At 25.9% G+C, this 23,397-nt stretch overlaps 2 protein-coding genes across 5 annotated transcripts in view; one reads left to right on the top strand and one right to left on the bottom strand.

Moving 5' to 3' along the window:
• Positions 1 to 2,387: 2,387 nt before the first annotated feature.
• On the bottom strand, positions 2,388 to 16,721 carry LOC100164889 (FERM domain-containing protein 5). 4 transcript variants are annotated; one of them, XM_029490335.1, is made up of 13 exons: positions 16,303 to 16,720; positions 15,841 to 16,008; positions 13,491 to 13,595; positions 13,268 to 13,310; positions 13,023 to 13,205; positions 12,746 to 12,957; positions 12,516 to 12,668; positions 12,381 to 12,395; positions 11,302 to 11,390; positions 10,336 to 10,550; positions 8,562 to 8,699; positions 8,360 to 8,410; positions 2,388 to 3,438 (listed from the first exon to the last, which is right to left on the bottom strand). In XM_029490335.1, exons 2-13 carry the CDS (start codon positions 15,934 to 15,936, stop codon positions 3,125 to 3,127), a joined length of 1,614 nt encoding a protein of 537 aa, XP_029346195.1. In that variant the 5' UTR covers positions 15,937 to 16,008; positions 16,303 to 16,720; the 3' UTR covers positions 2,388 to 3,124. The 4 variants fall into 4 exon arrangements, with proteins under 4 accessions (XP_029346195.1, XP_008186124.1, XP_008186125.1 ...); XM_008187902.3 differs by having other exon boundaries at positions 16,268 to 16,719; XM_008187903.3 differs by lacking the exon at positions 8,360 to 8,410 and having other exon boundaries at positions 16,268 to 16,721.
• A 1,054-nt stretch (positions 16,722 to 17,775) lies between these two features.
• The window catches only part of LOC100159252 (putative glucose-6-phosphate 1-epimerase), a 30,839-nt gene continuing 25,217 nt past the window's right edge, over positions 17,776 to 23,397 (top strand). Inside the window, exons 1-2 of the mRNA XM_001943552.5 lie at positions 17,776 to 18,148; positions 18,431 to 18,482. Of these exons, the coding sequence (XP_001943587.5) occupies positions 18,076 to 18,148; positions 18,431 to 18,482 (125 nt within the window). The 5' untranslated portion in view covers positions 17,776 to 18,075. The remainder of the gene's footprint in view (positions 18,149 to 18,430; positions 18,483 to 23,397) is intronic.

The following is a 23,397-nucleotide window of genomic DNA, read 5'->3' as shown; positions in this document are numbered from 1 at the left end:
ATTGAAGCTATTATGATAATGATTATTGGTTGCCGGGAAACAAAGCGCACGGGATCAGCTAGTTTGAATATAAATAAGGAACAAAAATACAAATTGTGAAAAATAAAACATGGAATCTTGCAGCATAATAAATAGCGTTTTTATATATTTTTTTTGCTTCAAACAATTGTATTGGTAAGCTTACTTAAGTACAACAATGTAATATAATCTTAGTGAATAAACACAATTAGTTTCAAAGTATTTAGGACTAGAATAACACAGTTTTTCGATTAAATGGTCAGAATAGAGCAAAGGATCTTACAACATGTAATTTAATATTACTTTTATTTGACATACCAAACTATTTTACTAGATGTTGGTATTTATATCACCACATGTTGAACTTTTGGGTAAACAGTTATATTTGGAAAATACAACTCTGTAGAAAGCTAAAGTTTAAAATTAAGTACAAATTTACAAGTAGATCAAATTTAAGCAATTAGTAGGGGCCAGAATAGTTTTTGTATCAGTATTCATTTTATAATTAATAATCTATTTACAAATTATAAAAGCTTCAGCTCTCTCCAACCATTGATGAACATAATACATAGTTTGTTATTGGAATGTTATGTAATTCTAGGAATATAACTTATACCTAAGTACATTTTTTTTTACTAAATAGGAATATAATATAATATATAACATTATTGAATTATAAGCCTAACTACTGTGGTATTTGATACATATATAAATTAAAAATTTGAAGTTAGAAAATACATAATATAAAAATTGCACATCAATAATATTATTATATAAAACAAAAATAAAATCATGATAAATAACAAAGCCATCAAAAGAATTTTAAGTACAAAAATGTAGAAAAATAGTGGTTTATATCAATAATAATAATAATAATAATATGTGTTGTGTTAGTTATAAATTGTATTCAATGAATAATAAAATTTTAAACACAACATTTTGATGTTCACCAGTTAGTTTTTTTGTTAAATTTTGGTTTTTGGAGATCATGTTATAGTAATGTTGGAATGTTTGGTAACTAGATTATAATAGTCAATAGTATATCAAATCGGCCGGACTGAATGACAGGTGATATGTAGATTTTAGATGGAAATTAGAATATAATGATTATAATAAGTTAAAATTATACACATCCTTAACACCAAAATTCTAAGATTGTATGAGCAAAAACCCTTAATTTAACAACTACTATTTAAACCCAACACCTGATTTATATTTCCAAATATACAATTAAAGACAAAGTACTAAAAAATATAATTTAACATAAATTGGAAATAAAAATAATTATTAAAAGTTAATTTTTAATATGTTAGATTTAAATATAATTATCATTTAGTATAAATTATATTTAAATGTAATTATAAAATGATATTAAAAAAAATCAATACAATTTAAATCACTAGAGCTTGAAGAAATGTATGTTATTGAGATGTTAAGTTAAGTTAATTAATGTGAAGATGCACCTGTACAAATCTTCCACTACTACTATTCGATAAAATTCTGTAATTAGGAATTTTTACTGTCAACTATTAATAATAATAGCAGTTAAAAATGGAGTAAAAAGAAAGCTACAAAAATATAATAATTTTACACATTGGAGTTAGGCCATCTTATTAAAAAATGACTAGCATTTTATACCACAATCAACTTACACTACAAATAAATGTACAAATTAATTGAACAAATGTTGACTAAACATATTTCTAGAAATTCCACCAATAAAGTATATACTATAAGAAAATACTAAGACGTAAAAAAAAATTCTGCCATAAAGCAATTAAATTTTACCTAATTTATTAAAATACATGGTGAACTAGTAGTAAATACATTAGTAGGAAACACATAAGTAGGAGTTGTATTAAGTATATTAAAAAAATGTATTTTGAAGATATATGATTGTATGTATCGTTTATTATTTGTTTATAAATATTCAAAATTATACTTAAAGTATATGAAAAATGCGTTTGTTCAATGTGTATCATTTTACGGAGGTAAGTATTTCTGGAACATACAGTATGTTAACGCAGAGGTACCAACACTAAATATTTCAGCTGAAAGACCTTGCACATGCACAATACCACTAACTATTTTAAAAAGGCCACGCTAATTTTTAAAAATCAATTTTTGTGTTACAATGTTTTTATAATTACAAAATTGACAAAGTTAGAGTAAGTTGAAATTTACTTATCATCAGAGTTTTCAGCGATATTTTAACCATGATCATTTGATACATGAGACATTTATGATATTCTACACACATAATACATAAATATACATTTAAGTAGTTCATACTGTCAGTTTGTAATAGTATGTTTGTTGTCTGTAATATTAAAGTAAAAAAAACAAGAACATTTTTTGTTATGTGTTAATTTTTACTTCAGTACACCCTTTAACATCTAGAAAAATCTATTTTAATCTGAGATAATTCAGCTGAAATATGTAGTGGTACGTCTTAGCGTGAACCACCGTGTTACTTGTTAAACATTTAAGCACCAATATTTCATATAGTACCAACACCAAAATGTATTATTTACAAAAAATTCGTATTTTTTGGTATATGTAAAAGTCAGTGGCACCTTTAGCACAGAAAACTTATGAATTGGTATAACACATAAACACTTAAATTAACATCAAAACACAAAATGTTAAGATATTTTAAATTGTAAAAGCTCAAAATCATTAGAAAATCACAAATTTCATTGGGACGATTAGATTAAATAAATGCATAAATCTAAGTGAATTATTTCGTAAAAAAAACCATAAATCCTATTGTTTGATCAAATTCATGAAAATTATGTCATTAAAATGTTGAGCACATAAATGACAGGTTGCACAAAAAAATAAATTAATTGAATGGTTTCCCAAAATTGAATGAACCAATCAAGAGGCAACAAAATTATTTTTAAAGAACCAATAACTTATTATTCATTAATGTTTAATGATTGTTTATGCAACCCGGCAATAGACATTTAATGTTAAATTACAATGTCAAATAGGTACCTAATAAACTCCATCACCTTGCACTTAGTTCTATATCAATTTTCATGTATCTTACTCTAGAGTGTAAAACTACTATAAAAGTGATAGAACAAGTAGTATTAAATTACTAAAATATCTTTGACCTGATAAAACGACGCAGTAAAAAGTCTTTACTAGGTTCATAATAATTTTTCTTGAAAGCAGCAATTTCTGGAGCTTTTCTGATGGTAGCAATAACATCAAAATCAGATTCAAGAATGATAACTACAATCAAAACCATCATAAACAATGCAAATATAACTGGTAGCAAAGTCTGTCGCAAGAATGACAAGCTTGATTCACTGTTTCGAATTGCTGTAGTCTCTAAATGTTTTTGACCAGACTGCTGATTCGAAATAGATTGGATTAATGGTGAACCGTCTGTTCCCATTGTAGTAAAGTCTATAAACAAATTAGATATTTTTTTGATTAACAATGATAAATATAAGTTTTTGTTAAATGAGTTGAAGCTCAAGCTGCAATAGGTATAACAATATGTTATATTTTAATTTCTATAAAAATAATACCATGGTATTTATATACATGGTATGCAATTTGATTCAATCTAGAACTGATATTAATTTACTTGATTTTATCATTTTGTTAATAAAAATAAAATGTAATCAAAATTACACTAGATATGAAATGTAAGATTCAAACACATAATTTGAGTACTGTAAAGATACAATTTAAACATTTTTAATGAAAATATACAAATATTTAAAGATTTCATTGTATGTTTTTAAATAATAAGTGTTTCGTGTTAAAAGTCCAAAGGTCATCAATATGTTGAAAACAAATAGAAAAATTATACCACAAGTTATTTTGAAAAAAGTTGTAAAAATTATATTTTTTATATTATTATTTTTTTGGTCATAATTTATCATGGTCAGCAAATTTGTTACATTACAAATTAACAATAACATATCATAATAATTAATAGTGTGTTATTTATTTGCTTTGAATTTTAATATATTTAGTTATTTCCATAGGCACATTTTTATATTTTTTAGGGAGGAGGGAGAGCAGTGGCGTATTTAATAATTTTTGTAGGGGGCGGATGACAAGAATTTTAGCTTACAGATTACGATTTAATAATTAAAATATAATAATACACATGTATTTAAAGAGCCATGAGTGCGGATTTGTCCCCATATCCGCCCCTGTAAATAAACCCCTGGGGGGTAGATGCTGTAGTGCCCTCATATTTGTTCTTTATTTATATATGTATGTATGTGAAAATTTCCCCCACATCCCTCTACTAATTTTATATATTTGTAAGTGGCTTATATATTAATTTTTTTTATTCATAAAATCTACAAAATATATATTTACAATAAGTTTAATTATTGTATGATGAGATATTGGGTTGATTGTGAGTAAGTAAAGAGGCCTTCAATTGAAGAAACTTTGCTGGGGTTAATCAATAAATAAATAAATTGTCTTTTTAGAGAAATATTTCCTTAATTTCTTAAATTGTCATTTTTCAATAAAGTAACATCTCATTCAATATCAAGGAAAAAATAATTTGAGACATAGTTTTAAATTATACTCGTTCTTGGTCAATTTTTTTTTTGCAATGATTAGAAAATATATCTGCATTCTAGACATTTCTTATGACTATTGTTAGACTTAAATACTCCAAAGTTTTTATTATGATTACATCAAAACTAAATTAGACATATTTACGAATCAGCGATCAAAGTGATAACAATCACAGAAGACTGGAATAAAGAGAAATCTACATTTAATGAAAATTAAACGGATCTCATCTCAAACCATATTGTCTCAAAATAATTTGATTCATCATATTCTTTTCAATTGTATCAATGCAATTAGATTAATAGAAACATAATATTATAGTATATATAATATTATATACTATTTATAGTAAAAAATAGATTCCGTGCAAATTATCTGTAAAAAGTAAAAACAATATTGCAATTATTTGTTTTTAATATATTTTTTTCCAGTAAACCATGTTTTGTAGATTTAAGAACTTATAAAAATTATACAGGTAGGTGATTCAATATTTATAGTTTGAATTTATAGAATTTAATTGATTTTTTTGTTTTCCAGAATTATAAAATAAAATGCTTTTTACATTGTGAAGATGAATAAAAATGAGTTTATACTTTATACACCAAAATGTTTGATGAATAGGTAGTTAAATAGATAGCCAAATAAAAAATGTTCATTTTTAATCTATAAAAGTCTTTGTATAAATTAATACCTAATATAAAGAAACTATTAAAGGAAATTGAATTTATTATTAATTAAAATATTGAATTATAATATGCATATGGTATAGTTATTACTTTATTAGTTATAGAACTATTTTAAATAGAAACTAATTTAAGTTAACATTCAATAATATATTTACAAAATAATAATTAGTAATGGTATATATATTTTATAAATACTTAAAGTTAAGACTTTAAGAGGATGTCAATGCACTATTTGTTTTCTTTCTTTGACTTGTGTGTAAAATACCAATCTGTGTTCAGCAGAACCAATTTTATATTGTTAGTTTAGTGTTAAGAGTGAATTAATCTATTATCAAACATTTAAACTTAAAGTTAAGATCATTATTTGGGTATTAACGTTGGCTGTTATATAATATTTATATTTTATTGGGATATATTATGAACATTTAATAATTATAATATTTATATTTTATATACTTATAACTTTCATAAGACTTGAAATATTGTAAAAAGCCAAATTAAAAACACAGATAATGTTCTTAATTCAAATTTTGATAGTAAGTCAATAATTCATACCAATAGTAAAGTTAACCACGCAATTGTGTTGTGTTGCGTAAGTGTCAGAGATAAAACAAATAGTGTGCTATCGCCTGTTAATCCAATATAGTATCGTGAACACTTTTTTGATAATTTTATACCATTTAAAAAGTATAAAATTAATTCAAATTTATAATTACAGTATAGCATTTAATATCCGCATTAATTTGGACTAAGACTCACCTCCCGTGTGGATAATCAAACAATGATTAAATCAATATAAATATATAATGAACAATTTAAATGTTTTAAATAAAAATAAAACATGTATATTGTATATCATAGAAGTAAAAATAATATTGTTTAGTACTTTTAATTAATTAAAAATTAATTTTTTTTTTTTAGATGTTATTTAACCCTAAATCACACGCATTTAAAATATTCACGAGAATACACGCACACGGTCTTTTTGTCACACACAGTATGGCATGAAATTTACGCCGTAAATCATAGTCAACTAACAAGTCGCAATAAAAATATAATAACTATCAATTTCGTTTATCGAGCAGCAATTATTAGAAACACAGTTTAAAAATAACCCATAATTGATTTTTTACGATCACGCACACGGTCTTTTTGACCGTATATTAATACATAATGTCTGGTAATGAACTTTGAACACTTCTATATTACTGACATCGGATCGTATACAGTTAGGAATTGTATTTAATGTTAGTTTATCATCTAATTAGAAGGTACCCAGATTAGATTAGGTTAATATTTTGTATTTTTAAAACAATGAACAAAATTCTAAAAGCCCGGTCTTTTTGACCGTGAAGCGTGTGCTCTAGGGTTAAAATAATGATTTGAATTGTTTAAGAATATCTGAGTTATAATTGAGCTGTAACTAGTAGATAATAAAATAATCTATAATTTCATAATACAAACGATTAAGTTGGAATCTATAAATACATTTTGTAATATGGATAATTGATGCAACATAGAAAAATCTCAAGAATAAATATAACATTACCTATTCAAGCAAAATAATTATATTAATGGTGAAAATACAAATTTATGTTAGTATATATTTATGACATATTTAGTATCTTTTAAAATGTTATGAATTTGTAAAACATAATAAATTTTAAGTTTTAAGTATAAAGTAGTATATAGTTAATCTTAACATAGAATAAAATAAGTAGGTTGTAATCGTCATTAATTTAAAATTGAAAGAATGTGAACTAAATAGTAAAAACACTATAGAGAATAAAAAAAAATATAACAGTTATTGATTAATACTATAAAAAAATAGCAAGTACAGTTATGATTTATAACTTCTGACTAGATACATTTTGTAAATAAATTTTTATAATGTTATATGCTAGTTTTATATTGAAACAGTAGAGTATCAAATGGCTATACAAGTTGGGTCCAAAAATACAGTAATAAATTGTGTACAAATTGGGTCCCGGCATATCACAAATTATGTGTTCTAATTGGGCCAGTATAATATTATTTATCTCATTATAATATGATGTACGTGGGTCTCGCACTTTTCTGAATTTAGGATAAGTGGTGATTACAGAAAAATTCAGAGTTAGGTAATTGCTTAAATATTTATTTTGGACTTAAATTCTTACCAGTATTAAACCAGATAATTGGACCCATGATTAAATACACTGGTATATTTTCAACTTTGTTTTGTGCATAATGCTATGTCAAGCCATTTGCTTGTTAGTATTGTCCATCACCAAACACAGATAGGCTTATGTCATAATTAATCATAGTAATAATAAAAACATGCCTGTGTTGATTGTACATTATTTAATCAAAGTTAAGATCATACCAGTTTATTTAGGCAAGATTGGACCCAATTAGTACCGTATGATTTTTAACATAAGACTCCATTAGTAAAAAATTTGAATCTGAGACCTAACTAGAACGCACCGAATTAAAGACACAGTTAAACTAGAAATATAATTCAGTGTAAAAAGCAAACATGATGTATGTAATTAAATTACATATTTAGTAACCATCACTACATTATTTTAGTTTTGTAAAAATAATTTTTTTAATATAACATTATTGCAATCAAATTATAAATCTTGGTTAAAATTATTAAAAAAAAAAAACAATTATATTCTTAATAGGAATTTGTGAGTAAAAATGTTAAAAGTAACATACCATAAATTTAGGTTATTATTTCTAAATTAATTGTGTTAATCAAATAAAATTAAAAAAATAACTTGAGTTGAGGCCATTACAAAATAAAATATGTGGCAATTAGTTTAAAAGCATGGTATGACTTGTTACATTAAATAATATAAAGTTATAAGCATTAACATTACATAGTAAACTATGCTCAATAATATGAAGTATGAAATTATTAATATTATCATATCTCTTACAATGAAAACACAATTTGTGGATAATCTTAACTATATTTAATTAATATAGCGGATAAGGAATACTATCAATGTGTATGTGCATTTAGTTATACTGTTATAATGAGTAAAAATATGATGGTGAAATTAAACCAATTATGAGAAAAATACGACCCAATACCCGACACTTACCAATCAGTAAATGATCATTCAAGATTTCTTCATGATGGACCTCTTGTTCAACTAAGAAATTATAATTAATAATAATTTTTAATTCTAATATATTTATTAATCACTCTTTTATAATATCTTAGGATATTAAAAAAATAAAAATACTAAATTCTTAATAAATAAAAAATATTGGTATATAAAAGAACTAAACAATATATCTTACTTTTAGATGTCATGATCTCCTGGTCTTCTAATAAAGTCTCTAAAACTGAAGAATTATCAATTTGATTGGATGAATCTATTGAAGTATTATATTCTTCACTAGTGTTTGTTAATGAACGTGGAAGGCTATTAAATCCTGCTGTAAAGTATTAATAATAATAATAATATAACAAACAATACCTAATTTGTAAAAAAAAATTCAAATTTAATTAAATGAGATTAAAAAAATTAATAATTAATTTACTTAAAGTATTTAGTCTAATGCTAAGTAGTTAGTTATTCACCTAGTTAAAATGTTTGCTATGTTTAACATGCTATTTATTTAAATGGTTTAAATTAAAATATATTAATAAGTAATAACTATAGACATCTAAAAAATGTACCAAAGTGAAGAAGAAAAGAGCAAAACATTCAGGTTTTTGTATTTGTCTGTCTATAATATTATATAATACTAGCGGATCCCGTGTATTTTGTTGCCCGTAAAAAAATTACTTAAAAAAAAATTGTGATTGTTCAACTCCTTTTGAGTGCAACTCAGCTTCCCTGGTAGGCAATCAGACTACCTTGAATCGCAAACAATGTGTGACAACATATCAAGTAGGCAATGTGCAAAAATTTTATATGATGCATGGTTGCACCTGATCTGCCCGAATAACCATTGCAACCAAATAATAAATACTAATTTCCTAATATGGCAACTATTTAAACACAAAAATGTCAACCGTAAACTTCAAAATCCCCGTTTGAGTACCTCCTTGGGTTGGACCTAGGAGGGTAAAAAATACTTCAAGACCTATTCTCATACCTACCAAATAAACAAGAAAAATTTCATTAAAATCAGTCGAGCCGTTACGGAAGAGTGAGACCACTAACACCGTGACACGAGATTTTTATATAATAGATATATTGTATAGTATTGTTTGTTGAATATGACATATTGGGATGAAAATGCATTTAATTCAAAATGTACATCTATAAATGATGAACGTAGAAAGTATAGTTTAAAAAATGTATTCTAAATATCTAAATCCGTTATTTATTTAATCGGATCAATAGATCATAAACATTTAATTTTAAATAAATGTAACAAAAATCAATTATCCATGTTATTAAATAAAATAAATCATTGTAAAACTAATAAATTCATTGGTTTTGATAAAAATACGTAATAAACAAATAAATGAAAAATAGTAATAATAATTACAATTTAGTTAAATTATGATATTTTTTTTTTTGTTTAATGTAAGATAATAGGTTCTTGAAGCATAAAGATAAATTTTGGGGTAAGCAGAGGACAGGGGTAAATAAAATATTTGAAGAGAGGAAGGGATTTTAAATATAATATACGCATATATTTTTCAAAAAGCCTTATATTGAGATTTGAGAAATAATACAAGTATGAATGCATGAACAATATTATATCGGTCAACAGTATTCAACACAGGGTTCAACCTCATTAACCCCTTGTTAGAATTCCTATAGTAGCAAGATAGCTGATAATTGGATAAATTGGATTGTACTTTAATTTTTAATATTATGATTTACAAATAAAATTATCAGTATTAATATTTTAATCACTATTGATTTAGTTATTTTGGTTTTTCAATACTTAAACAAAAATAATTTTATTATTTCACATTGTGCGATAATCTAAAATTTAGCTTAATATTATAATTTTATTTAGGTAATATCATAATTCATAATACTTTAACAACATATAACACGTTGATATATTTTTAATAAAATCCAAAAAATCAACAATATAATATACATACCAACTTGATTAATAACAAGATTAGAAGGAGTAGGAGGTTCACTTGATGATTTTCTTCTAAGACTACCAACACGGGTAACAGATGGAGATTCTCTGGTAATTGTCATATCTTCTAATATTTCCCGTTCAACACGTCCACTATATTTAAATTTGGTACCCCAAGAAAAAAAGCCTCCACCAGAAACTACATTAGGAACATCAGAGCTTGAAGGAAATCTGTACAATAAAACATATATCTTAGTGTTATTTTGCATATTATGATTCGAGTGATAAAAAAATTGAATAATTTTATCTCAGTACCCGTAATCCACATACTACTGACTACTTTAGTACTTTATAATTGTTATTCTTTTTATAAGTGTAGTCATTGGTATAATGTATAGTGTAATACAATTAGGTAACATTCAGTTGAAGGCTTGAAGCGTATTTATTATTTACCTAATATTATTTTTGTCTATGAAAATAAATTATAAGTTCCTTAATTTAAACTGAGAATCCATTTGATTATTTTATTATTTGAATGATTATAGTTAGAAACTAATTTAACTATTAGTTACTACTACTGATCTAGTAGCATATTAAAATAATTAAAATAATCGAATAGATGATCAGTTTGAATAATATAAATACTTACGATTTTATTTGAATGACTGATTCGATTATTTCATCCAACTTCTTATGATTAGTTATCATAATAAAGAGTTGTATAATCAAATTTAATTTGAATGTCTTGTACAATTAAATATTACAAAGGAATACATTTATAAAACTAACATAAGTACCTACATAAAAAAATTATTTTATCAAAAAAAACACTGCACCCTACTCATAAAAATTAAAATTATTAGTAGGGGTGTTCTCAAAATATATTTATTAATAGTAGAGAAACTTTGTCTCTATAAACTCACTTTTAGGATGTTTTAAAACAAATTATGAACAAAATACTCTGATTCTCAAAAAGACTTACGTGAAAAACAACATTTGTTCAACAGCACATTTCCATACATGACGACATGAAGAACCTCTAGGACATTTAAAACCAATAGTTTGCTTTTTCTGAAAATATTGACATATATAAATAAAATTATTGTTAAATAATGAATGAACATATTTTTTTTGTTCTTAAAGCTGATAGTTACAAGAATTCCCACATACTTATAAAACTTATCACATTTTAATCAACTATATATACCATATGAATTTCATAAATTGTGATATTTACATAATAAGAACTATAAAATAATGATTTTAACATTTTATCTATAATCAATCTATAAATAATCTGCAGTAAACTATACATAAGTGAATATCTAATTAATTAGATAATAAAATACAATTTAAATATAAATAAATATATATTTTTGTAAAGAGACTAGTCGATTGAAAAATCTACATATTAATTTATAAATGTTAATATTTTTTTTTTTAATCTAACAACAGTGGATAAAATCTAATAGTTTAATAAATTGATTGATACTCATTGAAGCATGACAATAGCAGATGAAAGAAATTTTATAAATATACACAATACTATATGATATACATATATTATATTTGCCAAAATTATTAAGTACCCAATTACAAGTTAACTTGAAACAAACATACTTGTAAAACTAACCTAATCTTTTGAAGCAATCTTTCTTGTCGAAAAAGAGGAAAATTAAACAATGATCACAGTAAAACCAAAATTATTTTATAATGAGCAAGGCCTTGGTTAAAAATTATTTATAATCATAACTCGAAGAAATATTTATACTAAACATTTTTCCCGGGTCAACATAATATTTACAAATGTAATTATGTTCGATACATATTATGTGTTTCAATTTTTTTTGTGAAATTTTAAAGTGAATACTAAATGAACCATAAGAGCTCATTTAAAGAACTGCCCATCATGTAATTACTTCTATAATGAAGTACTTAAAATATTTATTAGATGTTTCTGATAAACAAAAATGTCATTGTATATACTAGGTACATATTATATTATATTAAGTACAATATAATACTAATTATTAAAAAAAAAAAATTAATTACAGTAACTACCTTGATTCTCTGATCCTAAGAAGCATGTAATTACATACAAAAAATACTTAAATAAAGTAAATAAACTAAAATACAAAAGATTATAATAAATACAAAATAAATTAAATATGTTCGATTATTATAAATAAAGAATACCTCATTAAGAATGATATGAATGATGAACATTTTACCCTCAAAGTTAATTTTTTGAACTTGCGACCAGCTGAAGTGGTTCATTTTCTTACTACCTTGGAATGTAAGTATGCCAGTATGATTAATTCCCAAATAAAGTTGATTACCTCGTTGATCCTATACATAAAATAAATGTCATAACTTTTTAAAGTAGAAGTTTAATTATGCCATTATGGTTGTAATTGTATTTTTACCTTAACAGCATGAGGATCAACTCCATATGTATCCAAGATACACGCTTTTTTCAAAAAAATGGTTTCCATTTCAGCGGCAGTTTTTCCTTTCAATTCATTTTTATGAATATCCATCATTTTTTCTTCTAACTGTAATGTCTGTTTCAATAGTATTTTTAATTCATTTACATAATTATCAATATGTTCTTCTGGATTGAAATCTCCAAGTTCAGCTATTTATAAATATTAAATAATTTATTGTGATTGTAAAATAATTATGTATATTATTATTTATTACCTTGTAGTATATAAGCTCCTAGCAGAGCAGCTTCAGATGTGTTACAGTAAAGTCGACCATGTAATAAATCCCTTTTTAACTGAAGATAAATTTGGTAACGAGTAATATCTTCTTTTAAACGAAATGGATTTGGTGGATAAAATTTAACGCGGAAGCTAAATAATATATTGTCTGCTTCCATATCTAAAATAAAAATATATTTTTAGCAAATTATATTCAATATTAAAAACTATAAAACAACAAACCTCTGATTTGTTTAAAAATTGATTTAGATGGTTCTAGCCAATGCTGTAAAAGTACAAAATAAATCATTATTAAATGTAATTCATTAATAATACAATAGGTACCACTTAATGAAATCACTAGTTAATAAAATAAATCCATTTTATGGAATCATAATACTATTGAACCAGCATGAAAAATTAAGTAATACCAACGGTCACTGTAGCTATCAAAAAAATTAAGTACCCTTTGACGTTTGCTATCAACATAACGTAGACCAAAATAATCTTTTTCAATCAAATCCAATTGTTCACAAATACGACTTATCAAACTACTCCCCTTTTCATTTATCTACAAAATAAAAATAAATATACATATCATCATTAATTAAATCACAATATAAGAATCACAGTATAAGAAAATATAAAATATAAATAAATAAACACATATATCTAAACATTGTATGTTTGATATATCATATTATATGAATATATAATTAGAAATTCAGAATAAAACTGAAGTTTAATAGCAATCTATCATTATACTTTAAACTACATTTTATTTTATTAATTAATACTAAGTAGCACTGTACCAGTAAGACATAATTTAATAGACTAGGTTCATGTAATCATACATCAAAAGACCTAACTAAGTATTAAAAAAATAAAAATAAAATAGAAGTTCCATAAATATGAGGTACCACTAAGGTTAAGATTTATACTTTTTAGTATGAAGAATGTATTTTTAAATGAGATACACTTATATTATTTGTAATTTTTTTTTTAGATTAACACTAAATAATTTCTACAAATAAATTATTAATCTAGATTTCTATAAAATAAATTTAACAGTGTTTTTTTCAATACCATCAACTGGTGTATTAGCCTTTAAGGACAACTTTATCGTCAGTGGGGTAATTTAGATTTTGTCCTAGGGGGGGGGGGGGGGGGGTAAACATTATTTTACACAAAATACAAAAATTAACAAGTACATTGGTGAGTGGTATATTTTATTATTCTATATTATAAAGGTCTGGAAGATCTATCCACCTACCACCCTTAATTACGCCATTGTTTAGCATTACATAGGTTTATTTATTATGATATAAATATAGGATGCTCAATAATTTTTTTGTATTAGGAAATTGAAAAAAATTTGAAAGTTCAAAGTAGATTTTATAATGAACTAATTGTTAAGTACCTATTTGCTATTCTGTATTCATAACTTTATAAGCGTGTAGCAGAAATAAAGTGATACCTGATTCGGCCTAAATCATACATAAAAAGTATAAAAACTTATATTATTTTTTTGTTCTGATATTCCAGTTGACGGTACCCAATGTTTTATCTATTATTTTTAGAATTTTAGCATAGAATAAACATTAATTTCAAATCTTATAAATATTATAAATTTAATTAGACAATAATAAATATATTTTGATACTACTTGTTTCAAGGATCAATATAGAAAAAAAAATTATATCTGAATATTTCTTCTTTTATTTTATCAGTGTTTAATATAGGTAGGTACAATTTTTAAAGAAAACACTGTTAGAATGTTAAACCACATATTCTTGGAATAATTTGATACAAATATAAATTATAATATAAATAATATATGAAATCATGTTTCTATTAATATTGCTTATCTATAATTTAACAAATATGTAATAAGACATTTGTAACTTTAATAATTAAGTAGGTACTTAATAGAAACTTTGTAACTAGGTACACATAATTTAATAAGTATACCATTAGGTATGAACATGTATATTCAAAGTGTTGAAATATGTTAAGACACATAATTAAAGCATGTAAAATCATAAACGTGTTTCTATCAATAAATATACCTAATTATTCTAATTGTGTAATAATGTATCGATATACATAATAGTATATTAGTACATAACAAAAAATTTTTTTAAGATAAGTTTAATTAAAAAAAAACCTTAATGGTCATTTTAGATCATTAAATGTTGATAAATACAAATAATACACATGTACCTACATACCTAAAAGTATGATAATTAAATATCTAAATAAATTCATCAATGTGATATTTATCAACCTATTTTATAATTATGATAAAAAATAACAGTTTAATAACTGTATATTATTTCAATTTTGATTACAAAATACCTATAAATAACAAATAGGTATACCTTGGATATTTAACTGATGGTAATTTTTGTAGCATTACAATTAGACAAAACATTTCATTGACACAAAAATTGGGAATCTATAAAGAACTAATTTAGGTAAGTAATAAATAAGTAATAAACTTTGTTCCTGGTTCATTAAAGTATAAATTGCCATTTCAGCATAATTATTTTGATAACGAATAGGTACCTAATTTATTGTTAATTATTTTCTCATTCATAACATAATATTATACACATGAATTCATTGAAAATAAATACAATCTTAAAAATCTTGTAAAATTGAATATATTATACACAAGTAATATTTAATCAATATACATAATGGTAATTGACCTAATGGTCTCTAGGGTCTACCTAGTTTACAATTTATATTTGATATTAAATGAGTAATAGTAATGATACCTATTCTTTTGAATAAAGTACCTATGGTTATACCTGAAATTCACTGTACAACAACTGATTGTCATCCAACAGCCGGATGGTACACTTGATTGGTGTGTTGGCGGAGTTTTTGCTTCCAAACTTCATCATGTTATATTTTAGAGAACAGCACGGCCGTCGGAAGTTATTCCGCGCAGCTATTGCCGCCGAAACGTTCAAGTCCTGTGCGGGAAAACAGTAAAAGAAAACTGAAATGACCAGTCGAGAAAATAGGAACAGAAAATCGTGAACAGACGATCGGGCCGGCATAAAATATAGCATGCAATGCGGCCGGGTCGTAAAGTTTGGCGGTCAGTCAGGTGAAAAGACACACAGATAGGCTTAGGGTACCACGTTATGTCATAACAGACGTACGTACGCATTACGTACCTACTATTGTTATTATTCATAATATATTACACCTGATCCTTTTACCACCTACCTATTAATATTGCGAATAATCGATGATCGCCCTACCCTATGCGCGGGTTCCGGGTGCGAGCAGCAGGCTTACAAGTCGGGGACGCGTCGTCGTGGAAAACTGACAACTACGGCGAAACAAACAAAATACAGTACATAATAGTGTATAATACTATTGTGTGCACTATGGGCGATTAACGGCGCGCGCGAAAGGTTTCGTCCGTCGGTCGACCGCTTATTATTGACTATCACCCGGCCCACAGCGCTGGCTAAGAAGGTCGCTGGCGCATGAAGCACGAGCGGCGGGCGGGAGTGTGTACACAACCACAGTGAGTTGTACAACACGGGACGACGCAATATCCGATTCGTCGCGCTCAAAGATTACGGCGCGTCCTTATCTCGGCGGCAGTCCTCCCACCAAGTGATTCGGTTTGTTTACGCACACACGTCCATCATTCCTGGTGAATGGTGATTACTGACGACCAACAATAATAATAATAATAATAATAACAATAACAATAATAATTTATTACAGGATCACGTAATTACGTAAATAATACAATAATTTATTGTCGAATAGTCAATATTGGGAAATGTATCTTTAGAGTTTAGAATGTTTAGATATTGCCAATTGCCACTATACAGACTATACAGTATTTGATTTATATTTTTTTGGCGCTCACTCGTCAATCGTCACTGCTGTGTACGGCCGTATGGAGGACGCGATTAGTGACCAGCCTGCTGCTACCAGACGCGAACTGGTAAAATATTAAATAGGGCACGGGATGCTACACAATTTAAAGGACAAATAATACAAATTGTTGGGGAAAATTTAAAACATGTACATTATTTATAAAATATTAATATATTTTATTTTGTTTTAAAAAAATATTGAATATACGTTAAAAACGTAAATAAGTACAAAGTTACAATAAACTTTCAATCAAAATTGTACAATTATATTATAGATTACTAATAATCGTAAGCTGGTAACGATCTGCTGATCATTAGGACGTGTCTAGAGTCTTTAAATATATAATAAATAATATTATGTAAATATATATATTTTTGGGCAAGGGATGCTGTAGCATCCCAGTCAGCCCGTGTGTGTATAGTAGCAGCAGCAGATCTTTCATGTATTATTATAATAATGTCTTCTTCTTATTTCTTCACACTTAGCACTAGCACAATAATCTAATTAGCTACAAAAGTATTCGATAAACGTTTCAGTATAAAATATATGGGCAGAACTCAGTAGAAGATTCGCTGACTAATATCCAATTAAACGACGAATAAAATATAATAAAATATATTATCGTTCTTTGCGTTATTCGTTATTGTGCACAAGTCCGTTGTAATCGCCTGAAGCTGGACGGTAGACTGGACACCTACGGTTAAGTAAAAATCGGCGTTGTGACTTGTGCAAAGTCCAAGTGTCCAAGAGTAGTGAGTACTAACATTGTTATATTCTGTGGTACTAATTAGTAAGTACTAATATAGTAATATTTATTAAATACTAATGTAGTAATGTACTAAAATAATTATAATACACTATTCGCCCAGTCACCCATTGGCCATCACGGTCTCTAAACGGTTCTAGCGCGGGGTTTGGAGATTGGTCAGTGGCTACACTGGTGCATTGAAGGGTGGTTGGCAGCAATGGTGGTGATTATCATGAAGGTGAATTCAAGTCTTCGTGGTGGTTTGGCTTGGTGGCGGCGACGGGCACTCGCGAGTGATAAGACGGACCTCGGCGGCTCGGCTCCGGGTGTCCTGGATATCACTAATCACTATCAACGGGTATCATTTGTGTTTTGACCGGCATCGGTGATGGCAGCTACCGCGTCCAGCGTAGTCGTTCTCGACAGAGGAAACAACACAACATGCACCATCAACTTGCACGGTAATGACAACATTTTTCATATATTTAGTTATTCGAAAGAATATTATAATACCTTAATCGATCACTAAAACTATGTAATTGCGCCGGACGGTATCTATTATTCGGCTGGTCGCGCCTCCTGTCACTGGCCTTGATCCTTATTAAATTAATATAATAATTCTACAATGACCCTATATTACACCTAATGATATTTATTTTCGTTATAATTTCTACACGATAATTATTTTTTTTCTAATTTGTTCATGCATATAAAGTCAATCACCTTCGTTCTTGTTTTAACAGGTGCTACCGTGGTCTCTTGGAGGGTTAACAATCAGGAACAGTTGTTTGTCAGGTGAGTGTTTTGTTTTTATTGTTTACGACAACCTATTCGTTTCCTGTTCATTTTAATATCTCAACGTTTTTTCAATTTTTTAATCAGACTAACAACTTACGTATATGTATCGTTGAAAATTAAATTAAATTAAATGTTTCTCAACATTTCAATTTGTCGATCTCGATACCTAATTGTTTTATATTAATAGGCACCGACAGATTTACACGATTTTTACATCGGATTTGATCGAGTTTAAAATATTATAAAATCTATTAATTTAGTAATTTAGGTAAATTTATGTTTAATTTTGACTAAATGAGCATATGATTTCCATCAATTAAACACAATAATATTCTGAGTTATTTACACATCTAATATAATATAGTGCAGTTTTAAGAATATTAGGTATATACAATTAAATATTTAGATTACGTACTGCTTATAATATAGGTATACCTATTTTAACTATAATTTTTATTACCACAATCTTTAATATTTTTTATGATTGATATTTGGGAATAAACGGATTAAAATATAATTCTATGGATATTGAATGCAGAATGAATTACGACGTGAGGTAATATAGTATTTGAAGTCGTAAAAATAATGATGTGTATTATGTATTATTTACTAAAATAGTGATATACGTATATTATACATTTTAATTAGTAGAAAGTACTTGTCTCCTAGTCTTAATTATTACAAATCATTACCATATAACAGTATAAAATAGACAATATGTTGCCATCTGCGAATACATAAATGTATGAATATAGAAAATATTTAAAATTAATACTACGCTAATATTACGTAGGTAATAATATTATTAATATACCTATTTATAGGTAGTGGTTATGAATTATCAAATATATTATCAATTACAATCTATCTGTATTCTATATGCGTGTTATTGATTACTAACTACCTATATTACCTATATAGTTTATAATATTTGTATAGGTACTATGTAGCTAATATTATGTTTATTTTGTTTAAAATACCAACTTAAATCATAATTTGTGCACCGCATGTTTATGATTTTATAATATAATTATAGGTAGGTACCTTGGGAAAAATATGTAATTTTATATTTTAAAATAAATATTTAACGTGATGTAGGTACTATTTTTAATATACTTATTCCTTATTATAATTAAGTAGTTATTAAGTAGTTAGTCAATATTTTATTTATCGACATTTGAAATTAATCTAATTGTTTTTTAATTTAATAAAGAGTAATTAAAATTCGATTCAATATTTATTTTAAATATACACTCTTTTTAATTAACGTCAAAATATTACCCTTTTTCAAAATTAGCTATAAACAAATTCTGATTTCGAGCACACTGGATGTTGATGACGATAACGCCATTGTATAATAAACTAAGCTTTGATTTATTTGTTTTAAGCAGATTAAAATACACAAAAAATCGTAACAAAATTGGTTTTTAGTTGAATTTACCAGCATAGAATAACACATTTAGGATAAGTTATTAGTTTGACCTCTAAAATATATCCTCTGTGCATAAAAATGGGAAAGAATAGTTATTGTAAATTGGTGATTACCAACATATTATTATTTATTTTGAAAAGACCTTTTTAACAAACAGAACTGAACAAAATGTTAGATTTTCAAGGTTGAATGATTTTTTTTTTCATTTAGTCTTATAAAGTTATAAAACGTGTCAAAAGACCAACAATAATATATATGACCGTGAAATTTGTCCATTTTATTCTTAAGATGGTACCTAACATAAAGGTACCTTTTTTTCTTTTACAAGTACGGCAATAAACATCTTAAACCATTTTTCTTTCTTGTAGTATAAATATATCTCAGAGGTACATTATAGTTATTTATTACGTGGTTATAGGCATATATACAAACATTTATTTTCTTCTTAAGCATCGAGGATTTTTGTGAAACGTGTTGTGTGTAAGTCATAAATATCAAGAATATTTTCAGTTCAAAATTATTTGTTTAGGTATTCTGTATATTATACCTAGTAACATTTAAAATTAAGTAAATTATATTTTATTATTTTTAATTTATGCTGTTAGTAGTTACAAATATTTAAAATTCAAAGTTCTCGTTAGATTACTTTTTATATTATAATCACTATTGTGTGTATGTAAATAAAACCACAGAAACACATACAAATATTTATTGCTTTTTATTCATCGAGTATTAATGTCGTAATTATTTGTGTATAACTGAGTATTAAAGTAAGTTGTCAATGTAACGACCATTGTTACCGAAGTTATTAAAAAATAAACATCAATAAAAAAAAAAAATATATTATTTACTCACTACATAAAGTATACCTGGTTTATAACATTAGAATTTATACATTTATAATTGTTGATAGTAAGTTGTAGACTGAATAGGGATTAACCAATAATATTTTGTGTACATTTATATAATAATAAATTAATTGACATGAAGTATTTATAATATATAATTTATTGATATATTTTTTTAAGTAACTCTGAAAAGGTTCGAAAAACTTAACAGTATTTTCCTATTTCCGAATGGATTATTTAGATTATTTAGAGAATATTTTAGAAAGTCTACGAGGAATGAAAAAGTATTCTTAACATTTTTTTTCTACAATTTTTGTTTTAGTTTGTTTTTGAGATAATAAAATATTTTAATAAGACATTAGATAATATTAAACACAACATTTGAATAAGTGACCCTTTTATTTAAACACACTAATATACGAGGGAAAACACGTTTGTAATAGGTTATAATTTGAAAAGCTTGAATAAAGTGGCCTTTTTTATTATATTAAACTAAATTAAACTAAAAACAAATACTTTTATGATTACGCTAACTTTACAGACGATTTTTAATAAATAAATATAAGGTATCGATCCAAACATTTTATTTATTTATAAACTCTACATTTTAATATTTTATCGTTTAAAAATAGTCAGGTTACGTACGATACCTGCCCTTGCTATACTGCATATCAGTATTCAGCATATCAACCCAACTTTTTTCTTTTACTATATATTATCGAAGTATTAATACATAATTAAATATTAAATTTATGCTATAAAATATAATTCTTATGAAACAAATTATTAATACTTTATCTAAAAGTTAGAAATTTGTAAAAAATACTAAAAAGTTTTTTTAAGACAATTCAAAGCAAAATTTGCGCATCTGGCAAATAAAGGGTTTCGTTGTTATTTTTTCACCCCTCTAAGGGTGTGGCAGTCTGGTAATGACTGATGAAGCATTTATCCCGCGTAAGGACCCTCTCTCGCTCTGTTCAAGTCATTGTCGTCCAACATCTTTTGACTGATAGCCTTGGCCTGGATCAACCCTTGAGCCTCGTTAATCAGATTATAACTCCTCCTTTTGTCCCTCAGATACTGTTAGACAAGCACAGGAGCTTCTTAAAAGGTAATAAGGTGGAATTTAAAAAGACGCAAATCACCGCGTTATTATGATGGATGCCTACTATTTTATTACTTTACCTATATTGCGGGGTGTGAACTCGTTACATATTTTATTATAACTATTACTTAATATATATATATATATATTAGTGTAACACTTTAACTTGAAAATAAAGATCAAGCATAAGCAGTTTATTCAACGTAAATGAATGACCATAATAATATGGTCTATATTGGTGCTTTAATAGTCGTTTAATAATCATATTTTTTCAAAAAAATATGGTTGTCTACAATCTGTAAAATTAATAATAAGTATATTTGATATAAATAATAATCATTAGTAACATAGGTAACAGCTTTGCGTGATGAATGAGCCAAGGTGGCTTATATTGACATTACTTTAAATGATTTAACAATAATAACCAGGAATATTGCTAAATATTCTTATATCAGTTTTCTAAAATTAATATAACTTTAATAAGAATACTTAAATGTTACAAGATATGTATTTAATATATATATATTTTTATAATTTAACCCTGGTTGAAAGTTGCACTACATTTTTTAAGTTAGGTACTTACTTACATCATGTTTTAGATTCTGAGTGGAACGATGAATGTATTGATTTTACAATGATGTGTTTTTTTTTTTTTTTTTGTCACCTTTTCTGATAGGAAAGTGAATCTAGTTGGTACTGTGGGGGGTCAAAAGTAAAATTTTCCCAATAGTTTTCAAAAGCGCCGTGAAAAACAAAAGAAAAATTAAGGAAAACCGGGAATTTTTACGCAAAATCTGTTTTCGAGAAAATTGATTTTGGTTTTTGGTGTAACTTTAAATCGAATGACTGTAGATACATGCAATTTTCACTGGTTGTTTATATTTCCATTTTCTATACATGATAAAATTTTCAAAATAATTTGATTTGTTTTGAGCTGTTTACGGACACTTTCAGTTTCCAATTTAATTAGTTTTTATTTCTATGAATGTCAATAAAACATTATTTGTTGAGTAAAAATGCTTGAAAATTTAATACAAGGCTCCTACTATATTGTTACAATGACATTTGAAAAATATTAAAAATCCTTAGTCACAGTTTTTTTTAATTAGCATTTAAAGTTCAAAAATTGACAAAATATGTAAAAATCACGAAAATTAGCAAATTATTTTGAGTTAATAATTCGTAAAAATTTTTCTTTTTAGAACTAAGATTTTAAAATGTAATACAAGATTCTTTATAGGATAATCTACCTTTATCAAAAAAAAAAAATGTCCATAAGAAACTCAAATTAAATTTTTATGAGCGTTTGAAATTCATATTTTTACAACATTTGATATTCACTCGATTTCTTACGTAACGATTATCTTATTTTGTTGTAATTAAAAAACGAGTGACTGTAGAAACTTGAAAATTTCACTGAATGTTTATATTATAGTGTATAGTAAGTATTTAAAAACAATTGACCTATAATAGGTACCTATAATAAATTCCAAATTAATCATGTCATAATATCTATTAGGTACTTAT

This window comes from Acyrthosiphon pisum, chromosome A2, assembly GCF_005508785.2.
Source record: "Acyrthosiphon pisum isolate AL4f chromosome A2, pea_aphid_22Mar2018_4r6ur, whole genome shotgun sequence".
Lineage (NCBI taxonomy): Eukaryota > Metazoa > Arthropoda > Insecta > Hemiptera > Aphididae > Acyrthosiphon > Acyrthosiphon pisum.
This window is presented reverse-complemented; position numbering and strand designations above follow the sequence as displayed.